Source organism: Anguilla rostrata, chromosome 2 (genome assembly GCF_018555375.3).
Source record: "Anguilla rostrata isolate EN2019 chromosome 2, ASM1855537v3, whole genome shotgun sequence".
NCBI classification, from domain to species: Eukaryota; Metazoa; Chordata; class Actinopteri; order Anguilliformes; family Anguillidae; genus Anguilla; species Anguilla rostrata.
The window spans coordinates 11917800-11939517 of NC_057934.1; the positions used below are offsets into that span (position 1 = coordinate 11917800).

A 21718-nucleotide genomic window follows, 5' to 3' on the forward strand; every position below is an offset into this window, starting at 1 on the left:
TCCCCTCTCTCGCGGCAGTATAAACACTTGTGGCTTTGCCTGAAATTCAGGGAGCTCATGAATTTATAAACACACAATGAGAAGAAAAGCATGTGTGTTTTATGGTTCTTCAACTTAAAAAAAAATGATACGGGTTCTCTACATTTTCACTCTTCCTCTCTCGTCGCAGCGACAAATCAGCATTGTGCCGTGCGTTCGTGACGATTCTCTGACGCCGCCTCGGCCACACCAGTAAGAGAAACCCCGTAAAAGCGATGAAAAACCTATAGACTGGACTCTCTATTCAAGGTGAAGGCTAATCCTGCAGCACGGCGATCTAAATTTCACAAAAATAGGGAGACATCAACGCAAGGTTAGAAAATGGAGGTTCCTCGACTGGGACACGGCATTAGTAGCCCCGTAAGCCCGTGTGAGGACATGATCAAGAATTTGAGTTTGGAGGCGATTCAGCTATGTGAGAGGGAAGGTAAGATCGGGACCACCGAGTAGCAGTCTCACCAGCTATGCCAGTTCTTTTTACTTGCCTGTATTTTTCGCCCATATTCTCTCTTTGGCTAATTGTCTGCGAGATCAGCTCTTTGTATAGCAATACGTCTAAAAACATTATCTTAGCCAACAATGAGATTGCTTTTTAGCACGAGAGTATGATGCAAATGCACGATGATGTATGTATTTTCTGAGTGTTTATGGAAAAATGACTCCCTTATTTTGTGTATAGAGTACACATGTGGGCAAGACTAGGGTTTGTTCAGCCGGCTGGTTATGCAGGCACTGGAAATTCGATGCCGGTGGATCCATCAGTCGAAACAATGTTTTCGTCTCTGTATTTTAGCAATGTAACGACCTTGTATTGTGCCAATAATGTATGGAGCACAGAGAGATATGCGAATTCTATATTCTTTCAAATGTTGCCGGATGCGCGGATGAACGACATTCACTGTTTCAGCACCATGGACACAGACCAAAGCTTCCCGGTGGGAAAATTTGCAAATGTTTCTGCTGTAAACTGTTTCAACACCAAAATAAGAACTGGTTCAGTTTTTCGAATTTTGTAGTCTTAAAAGGAATAGTAAACGAGGAGACACAATATTAAAAAAGGCTGAGGCTTCATCTCTTTGGGAGAGAAAAAGGTAAAAACAGAGAAAAGAAAACAAAAAATGTGAGCATGACATTGAAGATCTTCAGCGGTTTAGCAGTAGGCTATAGAGACAGGTTTGCTGCCAAATCGTTGTGCTTTTTCAGTTTGTTTAAATGGATGGTTGCATTTTATAAAGTTGATTTTTGTTTTTGTTTTTTGTTTAAGTGAACGTAACCGTAGTCACCGAGTTATGGTCTTTAACGGTCTTTAGAGCTTTGTTTTAAAAGGACTACCTTAATTTGATACCTTTTGTAATTTCGCAATACTTTTAATAAAACGTGCATGTAACAGACTGGCATATTTCATGCTAAATATTGGTTGGCAGCATTGGGTCAACGACGAAATAAAACGATAGCTCAGAAAGATACAAATATGTCTGACTGCTTAAATATCGAAGCACTTAACCAGTGCACGTCTCAGAAAATTTCTTTCGTTAAATTCTGTGTAGATTATATGGCATTAAGCATGTATGTACAGAAAGGCTCATTCTAAAGATGGCTGCACCCATAGCCGGGAAATGTGCTCATAGGCTCCACACCCTATCATGCAATAAGTAATGGGATTTTTTCACTTGTGTTATGGCGGAACAGCTGCAAAAAGAACAAAGAGTTCCGGCCTTCTACTCAATACTTACTGTACACTCAAAAGTTCCTTGAATCTATTTTGTCAACGCTGCATGCACTTGACATTGCAAAGTCGTTGAAGCTGAAATTGCGATATCACATTCATTTCTGAAAATTGCATCATCTGTGACTAAACCGTGAATAGACTTCATGGACCTCTGTCCGATGTCATAAATATAATTTTTAAAAGGGTGAGGTATGTTTCAATAAGGTCTCGTACCAACGCCTTTTCTGAGTAGAATTAAATGCTGTGTCTACATGGTTCAAACGCCTACAGGAGCTTGCACTCACATGGAAATTGGCAACAGTCCAAGCCATGTAATACTGGACAAGAAGGGAAAACCACACAACTCTGGAAAAAAACACTATATTTGGTGTATTTTTCGGAGGGATTTGCAAAATATAAATGAAAATGCCTTTGTTAATATTTCTTTTACGTTTACCAGTGTGGAATATATTTTCTCAGGTCTTATATTTTCATTATCAACATTCTGTGCTGTCTCATAGATGCTAGACTTGTTTCAGATGTATTTAGCAGTGTTTAGCAGTGGTTTGCACAGAATGGTGCTAAGCCTATACTTCTTGCCATGCACCATATAAGGTAAGGTGTACACCATAGCAACCCCTCCCACTGTGTATGTCCCTGTGCCCTTCCGGTATTCTGTTGCTCTCTGTTTACAGAACAACAGTTAGAGGATTAAGATAACCTTGGATCACAATGACTTTCAGCTGCTTGCTTTACTTTTTTGACTGGTTCCCAAAGCAATCAGAATCAGTGCACCAGTTATTTGGCAAGTGTGACGAATGGTCGATTTTAAGCAAGTCTTTCAAAATGGCATCTTTCAATTGAATTTAAACCACTGAGGATGAAAAAGCTGCTTCATCATAATAGCTTTGTGTGTGTGTGGGGGTGTTTGTGGGTATGTATGTATGTACTATACGTATGTATGTAGGCCTATGTAATCTCGTTGTTAGCAGTATCATTCTTGTTGCCTTATTCATTTGGCAGTTCTGAAGGGCAGGTGCTTTGTCTGGAAGCTGTACAAAATTTGCTGGAGTACCCTGCTTTATATTCCTTCCAACAACTCTCTGAAGGAACCTGGGGTTTCTTCAATTATGCTGTCTCTGGAGGGAGCAACTGGGATGAAAGCAGGGGGTTGAAACAAGAGGAGTGTGTTCAATTTAGCAGCCTGGACTGGTAAAACAGGTCTCCATTCCAGGCCGAGGCATTAGAGAAAGTCTCCTTTGGTCATCAGGTCTGCCTCACTCTTTTGACATTGCACAGTTCTTTGAATCACTTCCTGTTTTTGTAACTTATGCTCAATAAGACCCCTCTACATGGCCTTGACTCTTTGATACCCAACTGGTTTGCTAGCCAGTGTAATTAATAATTTGCTTGACATATGTAACAGCGTCAACAAGCAAGTTCTGCCTGAAGTCTCAAATTTACATATTTCTTATGTTGACTTGGTAGAAATTTGGCTGTCCAGACACCAGTCCCCAAGCTGTTAACGAACAAAGTACCCAGGACATCAGTTCATTATTCAAACAGGAGAGTACTGGGATTATTCGGAGCTGTTACACTGAACAGCCAGAGAGAAAAACCTTTTGTACCAACAGTAGATGGTTCTACTTTACAACAAGCACAGATCACTCAATCCAGTTTTATTGGTTGAATAGTAAAGTCACTTAAGCCATGCTTTTTAATATCAACAATGGACGGATTTACATAACACCCACTCGCTTGTCAAATCAAAAAATAAAGTAGCCTTCTGATTCAGTGGCTGTCAACCACTTGATCTCCGGAAATTGACATGGTCCACAGAAAAAAACAATTTTGTTTTGTGCCGTTATTTTTAGCATCAAAAAATACGTATTATATTAGAATCTTACAGAATTTGAAATGTAATTGCTTAGCATCTTCATAATAGGTGAAGGAAGACCACTCCTGTTTTGTGTCTGTCTGAGAAGGGGGGAAGGGGGGTGGGGGGGTGGGGGGGGGGGGGTGATGAGGGAGTGGTTAAGGCAGGCAGTGAAGGCCTGCCTCTCTCTCCTTTGTGAGTGCGGACCCTGGCAGGCCCATGAGCTACTGCAGGGATGAATGTTCTGTGTGGAGCCCCAGGTCCAGCTGTGTGGAGACAAGGCAAGGCACAGGGGCAGCCATCTGCCTGGGTGTTTCCACAACGGCTGCACCAGTTAATGAAAGGACCGATTTAACACACGCTATCAATTAACAAATTGTATATGCTGAGCGTGCATAGGGAGACAGAAGAAAACAAAAACAACGACAAACAAAACTGAAATGATAAGGGTTGGATTCATTAGTATTGCTCACAGAAATGTATTTCATTCGGCACCACGCGTATTTGGTGCGGGTTGATGTCCCGCCGCGAGAGGGTCTTTTTGGCCAGCTGGATCACCCGTGTTAATTATGCCCCTGTCATCGCAGACCTGATGTCCCGGGACACAAGCTCTCCCCTGTGGGCTGGCTGGCTGTTTCTCATTCATGAGGGCTCTGGACAAAGGGCAGCCATATTTGTATGCTGAGCAGTAAAGTCTAGATAGTAATAGAAGTATGCATCCACACAAACATCCATGTAATTAGTCCTTAATATGAATTAGACCCCAAAAAAATTGTTCTTGCCTAATTGAACTGTTCAGGACGTGACATGATGATGAAAGCAGGGCCTACACACTTTGCATTGCTGACATGTCTAAGTGACCTCACAAGGTATATTTGAAATGGGGAAAAATAATAACTGATAAGTGTTGAATCTTTGCTACCTTCTGGACTTATTCACACCGCTCTTGCTGTGTTTTCCAGCTTTGTTCTTTGAAGGCGTTAACAGCTTAAGTTTCTTTGAAAGCAATTAAATTAGAACACTGCTTCCATTTTACTGGCAAAAACAAGGACTGCTCCGTCGGGCAAATTGCTCTTTTTCTGAAAAGGATTAGTCATTGTTCTCAGCAGGTTCTACAGATCTGCTATCTCGCTTGAGAAGCGTACTGAGCCGCAGTAGCTGCGATTGTCTCGCCATCCACTAGGTAAATCCCCCCTGTCTGCCCGTTTAATTTAAAGGCAGATTTCGCCTTTTGATCAGACCTGATTAATAGACAGCACGAGGGATTGTGTCTGTCTGAGGTTCGGGGCATCTCCAGTGAGACGTCGGCGTTGGCAGCATCATTTCACACTCAGCGTGCGCTTGTCACGCCTTCCTAATCAAACAAAGCAGCGATTCAAAATGCCCGGACCCCACTGGCTTTTTTATTGTGTGTGAATGAGCCCGGCCCCTCGGTGGTCCTGTCGAGACGCGTGCGCAATCCCGCCATTTTCTCCGGCCAGAGTTTGCCGCTCACTTCCCCGCAGCTTCGCAAAGCCCTCAAGCTTGAATTTACATAACGTGTAAGTGTCAGTTTGGAGAAAACGCTTGATTTACATGAAATGTAAATGCTGCCAAAGGCAGAGGAGTCGTTGCGATAGCCTTATCAGGAGTGTCTCCTTTGTTCACTTCCATGTGCACAAAACACACCGTAAATTTTTAGGGAGGTTTTTGTAGTTGTGTTTTGACTGTGAAAAAGACTGCGTGCAATAGGCTTCTGCCTTTGCCTTGCAAATGCCTTTTTTTGTACAGCATGACTGTCCTGGCAACGGAACGACGTGAAAACATTTTGTATTGTGCAGCCCTTGCAAATGGAGCTAAGTCACGGTTTCGGCGAAATGTTGAGTTAACAGCCTGCACTTGTGAGCTGGCGTTTCGTCTGCTGTTCACATAATCCCTTCTGTTTCTCCGCAAGGAGAAAGATTTGAAATGAATTTTTTTCTTGAGAAATTTTATCACCTGTAACTCTCAACAAATCTGAGACTCAAAACTATGGGAGTACTGTATTTCATTTTTTTTTATCACTGATTCACAAGCAATTCCCTTGAACTGTTAACATGAATAAAAAATTTTTTATACATTGTACCTACAAATGTAAAGTAATAATGCAAGCCGGCTTGTGCAGGGTCTCCATTGTAGCTGTTCTATGGGAGGCAATGACATCTGACCTGCAATACATGCCATGCAACTTGAACAGAGTCCAGGCATTCACCCATAAGGAGTCCTTCTAGGAACCTTGCATGGCCGCCACGCAAATCAATTCAAGCAGCTGCTCTCCTGAATTTACTGAAGCAAACAATAACCGAGGAGATAAATAATAGAAAAGCTTTTCATTACGGGCGAATGTTATGTAATTCTCAGCGTGCGTTTGATTAAAAAGAGATATCGGGGTGGTTTATGGAACCCGGAATGTCACCCCTGATGGATTAGCAGCAGGAGGGCTGTCCCGCGGTACGGAGGCTGTGTCAGCACTGAGGGGGCCATGAGCCCCCCTTCCTCTAACCCCCGCCCCCCCACCCCCCGCCTCCCCCACACACACACCCCACACGATGAGCTCCATCAGGACCCCACACCTCCTGACTTCCTCCCCCAGCTGTTCCTGTGTCATTTGTTCCTGAATCACTGAAGTGGCACTGTGACACGCCTACTGCCTCTCGGCAGAAGAGATGAACATTATATTTGTGTATTTATAAAATGGAGAGGAGGAGGAGGAAAATAAAATAAGAATCCAATCATGCATATATGTATGTATATATATATGTGTGTGTGTGTGTGTGTGTGTGTGCGCGCCTAGGAAATAGCACTTATTATCCCAAAATAGTTTGCTTTTATCGGTCCAAGAAATATAATAGCAGTAGGTATAATTTTATCATTTTCTCAGTAATATTACCAAAAATAGCAATGTAGTAATCAGCACTGTGGTCAGAAAAGGTGAAAATTTTTTGTTACACGGATTTTGTGAAGGGATATGTTTTTTTCAACGTAACACCTAGAAATGACCCCGAATAGGCAACATGCGTTCGATAGATAGATGCTTTGACATGATGATCAGGCATCCGAACCACTGGCACACATTACTAAAAAATATTTCAAAGAGAGTATTTAGAAAAGTGACAAATGTTGAACTCATTTTGCATATCTGCTGTTGAAGTGTATGAAAAATGAAGGTAATGGAAGTACTGCCTGAAGCCATGCACAACTCAGGGCCTTCCTCTAGAGAGATAACAACTAAAAATATTAATCTTTCCTTAAACGCATGTCTACAAAAATAGTCTTTTTTTAGGCTGTAGGTGTTATTGTGATTATATTTGAAAGCACTTTGAACTAAATCAGTGTGTCAGCTGTTTTTTTTTTTCTTTTTTGGTAACATGAAGGGACTTTCACACATGGGATCGGTGGAGCGGCAATCAAAAATTCAATCATAATCACGGTCATTACATGAATTCGTTAAAGAGTTTCAGGTAATTACAGCTGTTCAAAACCACTGGAGACCAGGAGATGCTTAGAAAGCCTTTGACAAGTACAGTGTATTTCAAGGCAACCGAAAAGATTGTCAGTGTACCTTTTTATTTGCCCTTCCGGATGGCAGAAATGCATTGTTTCTCTACTCTATGGCATGCCTTTGGTTGGCAAAGTTCCATCCAGTAGGTATCAGTGCATTGTGTCAGTGCCAACGTGGAATTATGAAATAGCAACACTTCCCCCCCACAACGGATGCTTTAGATCCTCTTCACAGAAACTGCCAATATATTTTAAATTCATATGCATTTACAGCTGGTTGTTACCCTTTCATACTACACATTTTAATAAAAACACCCACTCTTATGTTTATTTCAGAATTCAAAATGATGTGAGTCATTCTCATATAACGTTTTTTTTTTTTTTTTTTGGTAAAGGATTATCTTTGCTACACTGTGACAACTGAATATTAGTCAATGACACTTATGTGTGTTTAAAAAAAAAAAAGAATATGTGATCTTGCATATCAGAGAAAAATATATTTCTGTTGGCTTTTCTGTATTACAAGTCCATATATCTTACAAGACAAGAAGACACGGTCAGTTTAATTAGTTTAATTACATTCACTTGGTCAGTAAAAACACTTGCTATAAGGACTGTGTCCTGTAGCCTGGACAGGTTCCAGAACGGGCTATGCAGCAAACCATAGTGCAGGACTCCTGGCAGTGGTGCAAAAACATAGTCTTTATGCCACCAGTGTTAGGCTAGGTTTTCCACAGGCTAGGCTTCCACTGCACCTCAAAGCGATGGTCCAGGTATCTGCAGGTTACCAGTTGGCGTCTGTGAGAGATTCACCTCAGAGCAGCTCCTCCTTTCCTGTAAAACCGTTTTGCTTTTAGTGTGAAAGCCAATTATCTACAAGCGAGTGCATCAGAGGAACACACAGACTTTAACTACAGGGCCTCTTATGTGGGTGCAGGTGGCAGTGAAATGACTCCAGAGGCACAAATAGCAATTAAAAACAGAGATAAAATGGACACTGGAGTGTGAGGGTAGTTATGGCTCTTACATCATATATTCCTTTACTGTAGCTCATTTTGACATGTGATTAACAGAACTTCAATTCATTTCATTCATTTAAGCATTCTGCATGGATACATTTTTCAGGATGTGCTGTTTTACTTAACTCAGCCAGAGTATTTGAGACACGCAACTTTCTTGCAGCTATCCACCTAAAATGTTTTGGAAATGCTGTAATGTTCATTGCACAGAATAAATGAATGAAATATTTTTCATTCTTTGATGCTCCTCTGTCCTTATGAACCCTAAGCTGACACTATTACTAATAATCATTAGTGTTATATAATCATCATCACCACCACCACCATCATCATCATCATTGTAATGATTATCATTAAAATGATTGCCATAATTATCGGAACAAAGATTTGTGGTTTTAGTTGCAATCCTCTTTAGAATATTCTTTTGGAACAGTACTGACTTTATTTCTTGCTACCCCTTTTGATTTACAAAGAATTCTTTGTAGTCTGAGACTTGTGTGTAATTCAAGTTAATTCTTGTCAGTGCTTGAAATTGCTCTGAGTTCACATTTGTTGAAGTAGCAGAATTCTGTGCAATAACGGACTACTAATTATTCGCCTGGGCAACGCAGTTGAGTTGTGAGCGGAGTTCGGAAACCATTTTAGTACATCTAGTACAGTAGATATATGTGACCTGACATATCAGGATTCTTCTGGCTTGCAGCTATAGTTTATGCTGTTGGATGTTTCTGCTGCTGCTGTCTGAAGCTGGAATAAGCCCACAGGACTAAAGTTACGAGCACCGACTTTGCTGCTGCAACATCTTTTCCTATTGATTTATCGCATTATAATATGAAGCATTGTGGCTATTTTTGGGTATGTGATTCAAAGTCATGAAATTTTAATGCCTTCCCTGAGGCTGAAAGTAGCACTGTAGCCCCATATGCTGGTTCCCACTAATAGAGGGTTCAGTAGAAGAAGAAAAAAACATATTTGTGATTTATGAACCACTGGTAATTATACACATACCATGGTGAAAATATGGCAGGAGATGTGTACTGAAGCATATGGCTTAGCATTTCTCAAAATGGGGTGCATGTTTTATTAAACCCATAATTATTCTTAGATTATAATATTTGAATGTCTTAATATTGCTTAATATTATAGTATTTATAGACATGTTGCTTGGATACTAACCCAAACTCCTCTGTATGGGTCAGGTTAATAATTTGTTACACTTGATCAAGAGCTGTCATATCAAAACCAGAAAGTAATGGTTTTGACTGAGTCTACCACTTGTAACCTTCCATTACCAGTAATTGGTCCATTATTTGAAATGGAGGAAAATTTTGTTTTATTAAAGCAGCTGACTTTTTTGTGTAACAACAATGTTGCTTCATCACACTTCGCTGTAAGCAGAGTATACCAGAGATCTAAATTCGAGCACTGGCATTTGGAATCTTGTTGATACAGGGTGCACCATAGCAGCGCTGTTTGTGCAACATTGACATGCCTAATTATAAAATACCACTGTTTCTGTATTGACTAAAATAGCCATATTCAGAATTCATTTAAAGTTTAAAAGTTCAAGGGATTCATTTGGGGGGAGGTGATGAAACATGGTGAAGTCAGAAAATAATTAATATTTGATATATCTGCAAACCCAAAGGTGTTAGAAATAGTGCAATAGTGTCGTACATAATGGATAATGGTGCACCATAAATGGTATTTTGTTGGCTGGTCTTCATTAATTACCCTTTTATTTTTAATCACTCAGACTTTGATCTCCCCACTATTCACCTCAACGTAATTTGCTTTTGATTGCAGTTGGCCAAGTTGAATTAATTAGAAAAGCCCCATGGGTAAAGGGTATGCATGGAGCATGCACAATACAACAGTAAATGTAAGTAACAATCAGTTCAGCATTCGGCCATGTTTGCCAGATGGTTGCTGTTTCTTGGCATTAGTCTGTGGATTTTATTAAGTCTAAAAATGATTATTTTAGATCTATCTCATGGATCTAAAATCATTCAATCCAATGCTTCTGGTCAGCAACTATCAGCAGAAATTTAATTAAAAAAAATAACTGTCATACAATTTACCTCCTTTAGACAGAGTCTCTACTGACATTTGTACATGTTAATATAAACTGAACAATAAAAAGTAATTTAATTTTTTTTAAAGGTGTCTATTTTGGAGAATAAAGAGAAAAAAAGCTGTGTGGCGAGAATCTTGTCTTAACCCTTTGAAGAGTAATTTTTCTGGAATGGTTTCTCAAAATGCTAGTGAGTTAGTGAACTGCATTCACTTATCGGTAGAAATTGCTACACCATAATTAGAATTTTCAGTTAAGAACACTCTAATCACATACGTATTTGTGATGTTGCACCTTAAAGGGTTAAAATCTTAGGGGCTGTGGGTAAAAAAATGATGTCCTCAGAGTTGTGCCGGGTCTCTGTTCCCAAAGTTAGTAACATACCACATTCCTTTCGCATCGCATTTGATGTTAATTTTACTCCAAAATGAATTGCACAAGCCACGCTCCTTTGTTCCTTGTCACTGTGCGACGGATATTTCATTGGAGGGCATTGAGTTCCTCAGTTAGGTTTTTAAATGGATTCCTTGTCATGCTCTTTCAGTCTGTGGTATAAGGATGGCCTTTGTCAGTGCCCTGATTTGGTCTGTAAGTTCATGCAGTTCAGTTCCATCGCTTGTGGATAGTTGATGTTGAGGGTAATGTATCCATGCACTTTTCAGGTTATTCTCTTGCTTATGGTGCTGTCAGCTTTGAAGGGAGTTTAAGCATTAATATTTCATAGGGTTTAAGTCATTTTTATGGGCTCTTAATATAAACTGGCACTATTAAATGTAGATGTAGATGTAAATGTAGTTTTATGCAGTTGGTTGGATGACCTGCTATATTAATGCTAATCTTGTAGCCTATGAATGTGCCCGGATTGACCATGTTCATATAATTTTTACTGTGCCATCATAGAAAGCAGTTGATATTGCGAGCAGCTTGGGAAATGTATTTTTATATTCTTAATGATTTTTTAAAATGTCATAATCAGACTTCCTGCATATATTCTTTCCTATTTTACACTATGAAATAGTCTGGCAACCATCCACATTGTTTATTTCAAAATGGCTCCAAATTTCTTGATAATAACAATAATTATGGTGTTTAAAATATTAATTATGATGCTTTCAGTTCAAACACATGTTTGCGCTGGAACGCCCGCCTTTGTTCATAATTGTCTGAATACCTTACCCTGCTTTGGAGGGCTCAGATGAAATTAGATTAGTCATGTCCTTTCTCTTTTTTTGAGACTGGGTGGCAGTGTCACATGCATATGCTGATGCTCTCTTGGGGAGGGATTCGTTATGAAAGGATTCCCTTTCCTGTTCTCAGGAGCTGATTTGGATTTTTGCGAAGCGACGGATAATCTTAGCGGGAAGCGTGTTGTTTCCCCTCCCCGCTGTAAACTGTGACTGCGCCTGGGCCAGTGTGACTGGAGCCGGCATTAGCTGATGACATAATCTGTGCCCTCCCCGCTGAGCGTGCATTGGTCTTGTTGAACAAACACTAAACCCCTGTAAGCCAATAGCCTGTGGGTGTGTGGCTCCGAGCTACAGGCCAGCACCTCGGTCCGCCGCCAGCATATCTGAATACGTGGGGTCAACAAACACAGGGATCCTGATGAACGTGCCCGCTTCGCACCTTCACGCCGTCCGGATGTGAACGAGCTAAACAGAAAGGAAGCCTCGGTTTGGCCTCAGCCTCCATGATAAACGGGCTTCCCTCCGACGGTAGGCAGACTCACTTTCTCTTGCGCTCTTAATTTGTAATCTTCTATGTTTTAAGCTTCTTGAGTCGCCTTTGCGTTTGCGGCGAAGATTAACAGGCGGGAGAGATGTAGGCAAGGAGAGAGGTGGCGCGAGAAATGTTTTTTTTTTTTTGGTGGTCGTGACGACGTGGGGTCTGCCTGGGCGGGGCCATCCTCGGGCCCGACGGGGCTGCTACTGCTGCTGCTGCCCTGCGGGGAGGCTGCCCTGTAGAGCGCTGAGTCAAACGCAGGGAGAGCCCCTCGCTGAATGAGTTATGGCCGGCCCTCCCCTCCAGCGGCTGGCCTGTTTCTCCCAGGCCCGGGGGGAGGAAGATATAGGGTGAAGCATTAGCCTCTTCCTGACAGCTTAAAAGGAGGTATTCCTCCTCACAGGGCCATCTGCGATATTGCCATAAGCGCGATGCAGAAATCCTGTACCGTGCTCCCATCCATTGTATAATCACGTGCCACCGTAGTGTGGAGAAGCCTTGTGAAAAATGGGAAATCAGACTAATTCGACAGGCAAAATGGCTTTTTTGCTTTGATGAAGACGATACCATTGGCAGACAGGGAAATATGAGATGTTTGACATTTTTGACAATGATATAAAAGAAACAAGTGAGTTTTCTGTAATGTTGTTTTCCTTTGAACTGTAAATAGTTTGATAATTGATATTCATGAGTCAGTTTGAAGGCAAGTATCTGTTGCTCAGCATAACTGAAGGGTGCTGTGATCTGTGTCTTGAAAATATTAGCCAAACAATTTAAAACTTCAAATAGTAATACATGTCCTGCAATAATTAATCCAGCAAAGTATTGAATGAATGATGTCATAGATCTGTTTTTGTCAATGGCAAGTACACTGTAGATGATTACATTTTTTTTCTTCTCCCAAGATCATGCAATATGACAGGCAATATCCACAGTATGCAATCCCCCACTAATGGACAGCTTCATAATCTGCAAAACACATTTAGCCTTCAAAAAATGCTAAATTACAGTTGTATAGTTTTGAGTCATATGCTTGAGCAGTTTGGAACTCTGAAATGGTTTGATTTGAAATGAGTGCCAGAAATAAGGTACCAATGGAAAAAGAGAAATAAATAGTAAAATCCACAAATCCCTTGTTGCTGTGTAATTAAACTTCCTATGTTCTGGATGTTGTAAAGAGCCATGTTTAGCTTCACGTTGCTGTTTCTCTCACATGCCAAAGGTAGATTAGTGAGTAGTCCATTATCTTTGCAGCAAATGAGGCTAAACCTGACTAATGACAAACTAATGTCTGATTAATGATGACCATAATTGGATAGGAAAGTGCCACGTCTCATGGTTTAACTGACTAGGTTGATTATTTGACCATTCGGCTCTATTCAATAATAGATGGAAGCCGCCAGTATGTCCTTGTACCGGCCAGTTTATTTATCAAGTCATTTTACAGAACATTATGAACAGTCAACACTGTTTTCATCTGTGCTGTAGATCGGGTTTAAACACGTTTTAAAGATCTGAAACAGATTTAAGGGGTCATCTGTCCTTGGGCGTGTATGACCGTGTGTTGTATTTTTATACATGGCATGTTTATGGTTTGTGGGTGTTTGAAACACAATAATTTATCTGTACTTTAAGCTTTTTTGCTGCTCAATTACAAGAATTGCATAAACAAGCTGAATAATTAAAAATATTGATTTTTTTACTACAAGAACAAACTTATCTAGATCATATTCTAATAAAAAAGTTAAAACTAGTTCAATATAATATTTGTATTATTGATTATGAAATGCTTTTTTATGTTTTGTCATAAAATAAATACTTTATTATGATGTATTGTAATGGATATATTATACAGTCCATATGTTTACCCCATTAAAATCCATTTAGCATTAGCTTAATGCTTGAAATAACTACAGACTGTGAAGGTAAAGCATTTACATAAATTGAACCGAAGTGAACTTACCTTGTGTTGCTAAAAAACCATTAAAAAGCAAACAGAATATATGTAGTCCTTTAGAAATCTATGGGCAAATGACAATATATCATGCACTACCAAGAGATTTTAAAATGTTGTGGCATTTGTTTACTTGCAGAAACTGCGAGTAAGTTGATTTAAAAAGTTCAGATTATGTAAATGTAAAATAATATATGAAAATTTGCGGCAAACGTAAAAAGTCATTTTAATCCAGTATTCATTTAAAATGCACATACTATACTATAACTCTTCAGTTTCAGTCATGATGTACTGTATCTTTTCTTGAGCCGGATTTATTAGCTATTGTGCATTGTGTTTATCTTTAATGACTTTCATTAGATTACCCGTGACTGTCACATAGTTATGCGGTCATTTAGCAAACCCACGCTGTTAAACCTCTTCAGACTCACCAGTGGCACCCCATGTTCATCTAGCACCACAGAACATCTACATTCAGGCTCCTCCCCACTCTGTGACATGCTTTGGGCATAGTCAGATTGGAATGAAAGAATTCAGATTTTTGTTTACTGTAGACTATAATGCAATAAATGTGTAATTAGCAGGTTACTGTAAGTATGGAGACCAACCATAACCTCAAGTCTGATATACATCTTCCTACATCACCAATATGGAATAAAGATCTCTTCAAAGAAGTTAACTTCAGAAAGGTGTTGTTGCTGGCCTTGTCTATATTGCCATGGAAACAGTTAAATCTGGCACTTCCAAGGTTCTCTTCACAATATAGTCTTGAAAGAGCAGTTCTTGCCCACTCAGTGGTGAAGGCAAGGGAGGGCTAAGATGAAAACTGAAATGGGAGTGGGAAGACATTTTCCTTCCACGGCTTTGTTAAAATTCACTGCACTTGAAGTGCATTGACAGCATGAAATTAGAGGCTGTGAGAGGCTTGAGTTGCATAATTACCAAAGACATGGTTTTATGCGTCCTAACTGCAATTCCATGTGAGCCTGTGGTAGAAATGCTATAAGAACACTTTCTAAATCAGAGTCAGGGTGTAGTGTAAAGGTCAGGCTGTCAGCGCAAGGATTCTCATTGGTTTAAAGATTGGACGAATGCATCAACAGTGACGCGGAGAGCACAATTAGAAAAATAAGCGCCCTTATTTATTTCCAGTTCCTTTGTACCTTGAGAGCAGAAAATATCGCCCTCACTTACATCAGCATTGGACATTGCTGCAAAAGGCTGATTGAGGTTCATAAACTGCTTCTGATGAAGTCCAGCTGCACTGGATGAATAATTTGAAACCAAATCCATACTCCAGGGTGTACTGAGCTGCAAAGGCTGGATGAGCCCATGTGGACCTGAATGCCTTTTGCACAAAATCCTCACCACCTCAGCCAAGTTCCAGACCACTGTGGTGACCGTGTGGAGGGTGCACAAGAGTATGCATCACAGTTTTAAAAAAAGAAAAAGAAAAACTCTAGTCCCTGCATGCAAAAGCTTGAACCTGACCCTTTGGGAAATTTTGGAGATAAAACACTCAAATAAAGGTATATGAATGATGCCTGCGAGAATTAAATGATTGTTCTATAAGAATCGCAATATGGAAAGGGAAAATTCCTGATAAAATGCATTTTTTCCATAGTTAACTAAATATGTTGACTGGCCAATGGTGTTAAATGAATATATGTCATTTTAATATCTATTTGTGCCACCCAACCAGTACATTATCAGCCATGCTGCCATTTTTAAAAATATTTTTAAAATCTACATCTTAGATCATTTTTTCTTTTTTCATTCTTGTACATTTCTTTATATTGCTGTATAATATGTTTAACAAAAAGCAATATAACAGTTATATAATTCAGTATATAAGATTGTACTCTATGTAGTTGGCAGGCAAAGGTTTTGTTCCTTGCCAACATGTCCTAAATGAAAATATTGCATGTTGAACTCAGATCTATGTGCTATTTTCACAAACAGTCAAAAATGAATCAGAAATGCAAAAAAATTAACATAACCATGCTATATAAAGCATACTATGCAAATTGTCAACTCATGACTATGCGCATAGCACTGATATTATTACATGTGGTCTTAAGCAATTTTCTCAAGTATATTTGCTTTTACTGATTTCATGTACACTATTAAAACATGTTTACTCCATTTGTCAGTGCTGATGATGCAATGTCCTTGAACGGTATTAGGTTAAGCCACGGAAACAGGGATGGAAGTAGTCTCTTTTGCATATGTAATATGCCTCAATTAATAAACAGCCATTTGCCAAAATAAGGCCACAGCCTCATTTACAGACAGAAATTATATAAGGTTCACCTTATTTGTTTGGCCTTGTGTACCTATTTATAAGATTTTTTTTAAATATATGGGTGCTGTATCTTTTGATTGGCATTCTATAAATAATGTGTCACTACTGTGCTCTTTACCAGTATAAATACGTTATAAATAATTATGGCATGTATTGGTATTGATATTGACTGAAATAGATGAATGGAAATGGAAAAAAGGTCAATCGATTACTTTCAGTCAAGCCAATCTTCCCTTGGACTACTTTGTAATGTTAGATTCCCATGCAGTGGGAGTGAGGCACACTTCCTTAGCATTCACAAGTTTCCCCCTAAGAAAATGATTCTACGTGGCATGGCAGTATCTTTGCCGGAGGCAATGACTTGGGTTGCCTCATGAGGACAGCAGTCTGACCAGCACTGGAGCCCTATTTATTTAGCAGGCTGTCTCGCTGTTTTAACAGCCCGGCAAAATCCAAAGAGACATGACTGACATGCTGAAATATCTTAGAAATGTGCATCAAATTACAGGTGCCATGAGTCAGCTGCAGTGACGTTAGCATTCATTTTACAAACGCTGATACTTGAGGATCCAGCCCGTTGTTGTGGCGATCCAACAAAACGGAGCAATAACTATACTCCACACGCTCTCCAGGAAATTCCTTCCATGATCCATTTTGTACAATTTTGCTGTTGTCGTTGGTTTATTATGAAAGAAAATGTTCATTTAAAAATTAGTGCAGTAATAATTTGGTCAGAAGACAGTCTCTGCAATTATCAAGTCATTCAAAATGGATGCTTCTAACACTGAGGGTCATATCTGTTTCACACACAGACCTGGGCTCGTTATCATGACTCTTTGTTTCAGTATAGCCCGCAGCCTCCAGCAAGAGAGAGCGAGAGATAGCAAGAAGTGCAGTGCAGTGCAGTTGAGCAAAAGTAATACAGATATAAAAGTTTTATTTGATTCCACAGTATGGTTCAGGCGGTTCCTGTTCCTATCTTTTATTTTACACTCCAGCAGAACAGTTTTAGTGACAGGTTTGCCAGGTTTGTGTCAAATGGTGTAGTGGACAGATTCCTTCATCTTGTTATCTTATTTTGTACTGGGTGAACTTCCTAAAGTTGCCTGGTACCTATGAATGTGGACCTGAGATCTTGTTTGAACACTACCCTGTTGACTGGTGTCTGGTAATGATTTCCAAGCAGTACCTTTTAAAATATTTGTCTGTTGCCTCCTGTTACCAAATCTCCTTTTTCACTTTGGAAATAAGAGGGAATAAGACAGCAGGAATGGAAGAGTGTGACTTCCCTAAACCCCAAACTTCCCCATAATTGGTAGGGCTATCACTCAACCGTCAATCATGACCTGCATGAACCAAACAAAAAACCCTGCTCTTTGTAGCAAAATTCTGATTGGTTTACATCATTGTCACATAATAGGGGTTTATGAAGTTTCACTTCCATATCAAGATTTGGTTGTAGAACAAGGATAAAGACAGTACAATAATTGATCCCAATTTGTATGAGCTTTTCAGCATCGTGACGAGAGAACTGCTCTGGAAACATTTACTGGCTGTTTGTATGTACCCTCAAAACTATGAAGACATGTTTTCCTGACCATCTCAGAGAGTTTTAATAATTAGTACATGTGGACGGATGTGGACCTCACACTGCACATCCATTGCTTCCTGAGCATAATCTACTGTCACTAATTTCACACCCCCTGCGATTTCACAAGGACAAAACACTAATTTAAATGGTCAAACTGCCAGGGGAAAGCTTGGGGAAGATTGCTGTCTTTACAAATCTCCCAGCTCTGCACCACTTGCTATATTATAATGAGATACGGTGTGAGAACGCATGGTACTGTTCTTGGAAAACAACAGTATGTAACCTATATCTCTATGATGCTTAGATAAACTAGTGTGATGTATCCATAATGACCGAGATTACTCATTTAATTCTTTACAGAATCTTGACCCTTTATTTAACATCCCTTCTGACAAGACTCCAGGATCAACCAACTTTCCACTACTGGTGTTATTGTGGAGTTTTGGTTTTTTGTGTTTTATAGGTGCTATAAATTACAGGAAAAGATCTGTGACTTGGTTAATGATGAAGTCATCATTAACTGTCTGAAGAGTTACAGTACAGTAAGCTTTTGAGATATTCAGTGTAACCAGTGGACACAGAAATGTTGCTATGGTACCAGTTATGTATTCAAATGGTAAACTTTTTGAAATCCCAATGATAGTGGTGACTGGTACCATTGAATGGGTCCAGTTCAATGATTCTTAAAGATCTCTCAAAGAAACCTTCATCATTTAATTGACTTGATTTGATCTGTAACTGTCATCTTCAGCGCAATTGCAAAATTATTCTTTTGCCCTTTTAATGCAAGTTAGAACGTTCTTTTTCTGTCTTTTCCTAATTAACACAAACTGCCTGATTCTTCCACAGGAAATAAATCCCAGGACAGTGGGATTGCAGAGATGGAAGAACTTCCAGTTCCACAGAATATTAAAATTAACAACATCACATGCGACTCTTTCAAGATCTCCTGGGACATGGACTCTAAAGCTAAAGAGCGAATTACCCACTACTTCATCGATCTCAACAAGAAAGAGAACAAGAACTCAAACAAGTTTAAACACAAGGTAGATTTTGAAGGCTAAAGGCTGCACTTTAAAATGTAGTTTAAAAATTGTATTATTATTGTTGTTGTTGTTGTTGTTGTTGGAATTCCTGTTTATTATCTCCACAAGGTAGACATCGGACTAGATCACGACGTCATCTAGAAAATTAATTATTTTTTGCTAAGTTTTTTGCTGTCATTCCATGAATTATCTTTACTTATGGTTAAAAAGAGGAGGTAGAATCTGTCATGCTGAAGTAAATGGCTTTATCTCTGGAAACCATTACTCTTTGGTTGATGCGCGTCCTAAATTTTATTTCATTCCATTTTCTTGTTTTAATATGCCTCGGTCATTTCAAACGAGCCTGCCTAAGTCCTTTAACCTTGCAGCTCGCCCTGCGATAATGAAATGGAATAAATCGGTTGTCTAATCTCCAATTCGATCACAACAGCACTCCATCAGTTGCCCAGCTGGCATTTAGCACGACTTCTGTGCCTGGAAATAGCGTTATTTCCTGAAACGACCTCGGTAGATTCCATACCCATTTTTCCTTGCGGAGATGATGCTACAATAGCATCCGTGTTACTACAGATGCTGATACACTTTCTCCATGGGGAAGGTAGCAGTGTGTATGAATACTGCATACACCCATCAATAGTCTCCAAAAGCAGGACTCCTGTGTGCTATACTTGAGTCTTGAAAGGCCATAAGCAAAGTGGGTTCTGAAAACAGATGACTGCACTGAGGTCGCTTTCCTCCAGTTACTGCTTCATAATAACACTAACGGGGGAACATTTCACAGCTATGGGGGGTTGGGGGGCGGGAGGGAGGGCAGTGAAACAGAGTCTTTTCACCGTCCGCTGCCTTCCAGGATGTTCCGACGAAGCTGGTTGCCAAGGCGGTCCCCCTGCCCATGACGGTGAGGGGGCACTGGTTCCTGAGCCCGCGCACGGAGTACACGGTCGCCGTGCAGACGGCCTCCAAGCAGAGCGACGGCGACTACGCCGTGTCGGAGTGGAGCGAGATCATCGAGTTCTGCACCGCGGGTGAGCGCCTGGCGACGCGGCGAGAAAGACCCACTTCACAAACACGCGCACCGCCGTTAATGCGTAGTCCTCGCGACTTTGAGCGATCGCTCCGCGTTCCTCCCTGGCAGTGAAAAATGGCCACGGTGTCCTCCTACTTAGTAGCGCTTTGAGCTATCGCAGAAATATAAGTTTCCCCGTCTGTTTGTTTCCAGACTATTCCACTGTGCATCTAACGCAGCTGCTGGAGAAAGCCGAGGTGATTGCGGGCAGGATGCTGAAATTTTCTGTGTTCTATCGCAACCAGCACAAAGAGTATTTCGACCATGCCAGGTAGGCCTACAGTATGTGTTCTTGTGTGTTTACCCGCTCTAACCATGTGCATTAATTATTGATATTGGACTAAGGGAAAAAACATTCTGTTGCAGTAATGAGCTCTGGGGCTAATTTGTGGTTGTAATAGAGAAGTCAACCATTGCTACAAATGAGCGAGACATATAAAGTCATTCATTATTCACAGTATTATTACATTGCACTGAAGCACTCGCTCTTACTTTCCCAAGTCTTTCTTCCTGCATTTGAGGATATGCTGTATCCTCGGGAAGCTGGCAGTGTCCTGAACAATATATTTAAAAGTGCTTGCACTGTCATGCATTCAAAGTCATGTAAAAACCCTCAACCAAACCTAATTTTACTGTGAAATGGGCTGTGGAGAGAATGGGGAGAGAGGTGAGAGAATATTATAATAAATCCTGGTAGAATGGTGGTCTGCTGTTTTATGACTTAAACCAGCAAACGCCTGAGACAAGCACAAGACTGGGACCAGCACAATCCTGAGGCCAGCAAAACACAAGATGAAGACTGACACAAGGCCTTATTTTGCAGCCCTGGCTGTTAGAAGCAGGAATGAAGCAGGATCACGTCCTTTGGCGTGATCAGTACACACAGCTGTTTTTGGCCATATACTGATCCGGCAGTGCAGTCAAAAACTGAACGATATCACAAGTTCAAATAGTGCAGGGTGCTCACTAGCAACCATTCTCTTCATCGGCTGCCAGTAATATAATATGTGAGCTTGTTCTTAAAAGCTGCATTTTAGGATGTCATATCTCAGTCTGTGTAGCAAAAAGCATTAGTCACCATTTGCTTGCATTCTATTACTTGAATATTATCATCCAGGTTTTAACCTTGCTGTCCAGTGCCAGAGGCTGTGCGTAAGCATTCATCTCTCTCTTGACTTCCTCTTCCATTAGAAGAACCAGAGAAAATGGTGACATCAATCTGCGCGGCTCTGCTTGTGTTTGTAGTGCCGTTTTGCTAAGCAGACTTTTAGTAATGAATGATCCTGTTAAAGAGAGCATCTTGCTGAGGTCTGTGCTGATGTTGAAGATGCACTTTATCCTCTCACTGACACAGCCGTTAGCAATTGACTTCCCCGGGAGACATTAGGCATTCCACTGTGGAGCTCAATACACTTCACAAAAAAGACTGCTCTCAGTGCTTGGGTTGAACGTCTCAGCAAAACAAATGGCTATGAAACAAGATGCTCGAAGCACCATGAAATGTCAATTAACTCGATTTCAGTTACTACCAACCCTCTTCTTCATGCTAATATATTAACCTAGAGAGGCCAAGGTATGTAGAGAGGCTGTAGGAGATTGTTTCCATGAGATGGAGGCTCTGACCTGGGAACATTGACGGAAGGCTGTCACTGTGCTTCTTCCATCTGAACTTCAGAGAGCTTTACCTATTACTCTAAATCCATATTCCTTCCCTAAATAAGATTGTGCTACGCTGTCTCCTAAGCCTGACTGAATGGTTACTTTTCTTTCCTTTCGAAAAAGACACATGAGTGCCATCT

At 40.3% G+C, this 21718-nt stretch overlaps 1 protein-coding gene across 2 annotated transcripts in view; it reads left to right on the forward strand.

The window, feature by feature from the left end:
* phyhiplb (phytanoyl-CoA 2-hydroxylase interacting protein-like b) overlaps positions 1-21718 on the forward strand; it is a 25160-nt gene continuing 3442 nt past the window's right edge. The window contains exons 1-4 of one of the 2 annotated variants that reach the window (XM_064320019.1): positions 1-466; positions 18657-18853; positions 19704-19878; positions 20073-20190. In XM_064320019.1, coding sequence (XP_064176089.1) covers positions 361-466; positions 18657-18853; positions 19704-19878; positions 20073-20190 — 596 coding nt within the window. In that variant the 5' untranslated portion in view covers positions 1-360. Of the gene's footprint in view, positions 467-11527; positions 11951-18656; positions 18854-19703; positions 19879-20072; positions 20191-21718 lie in introns of those variants that run through there. The other variant, XM_064320020.1, reaches the window with a different exon arrangement.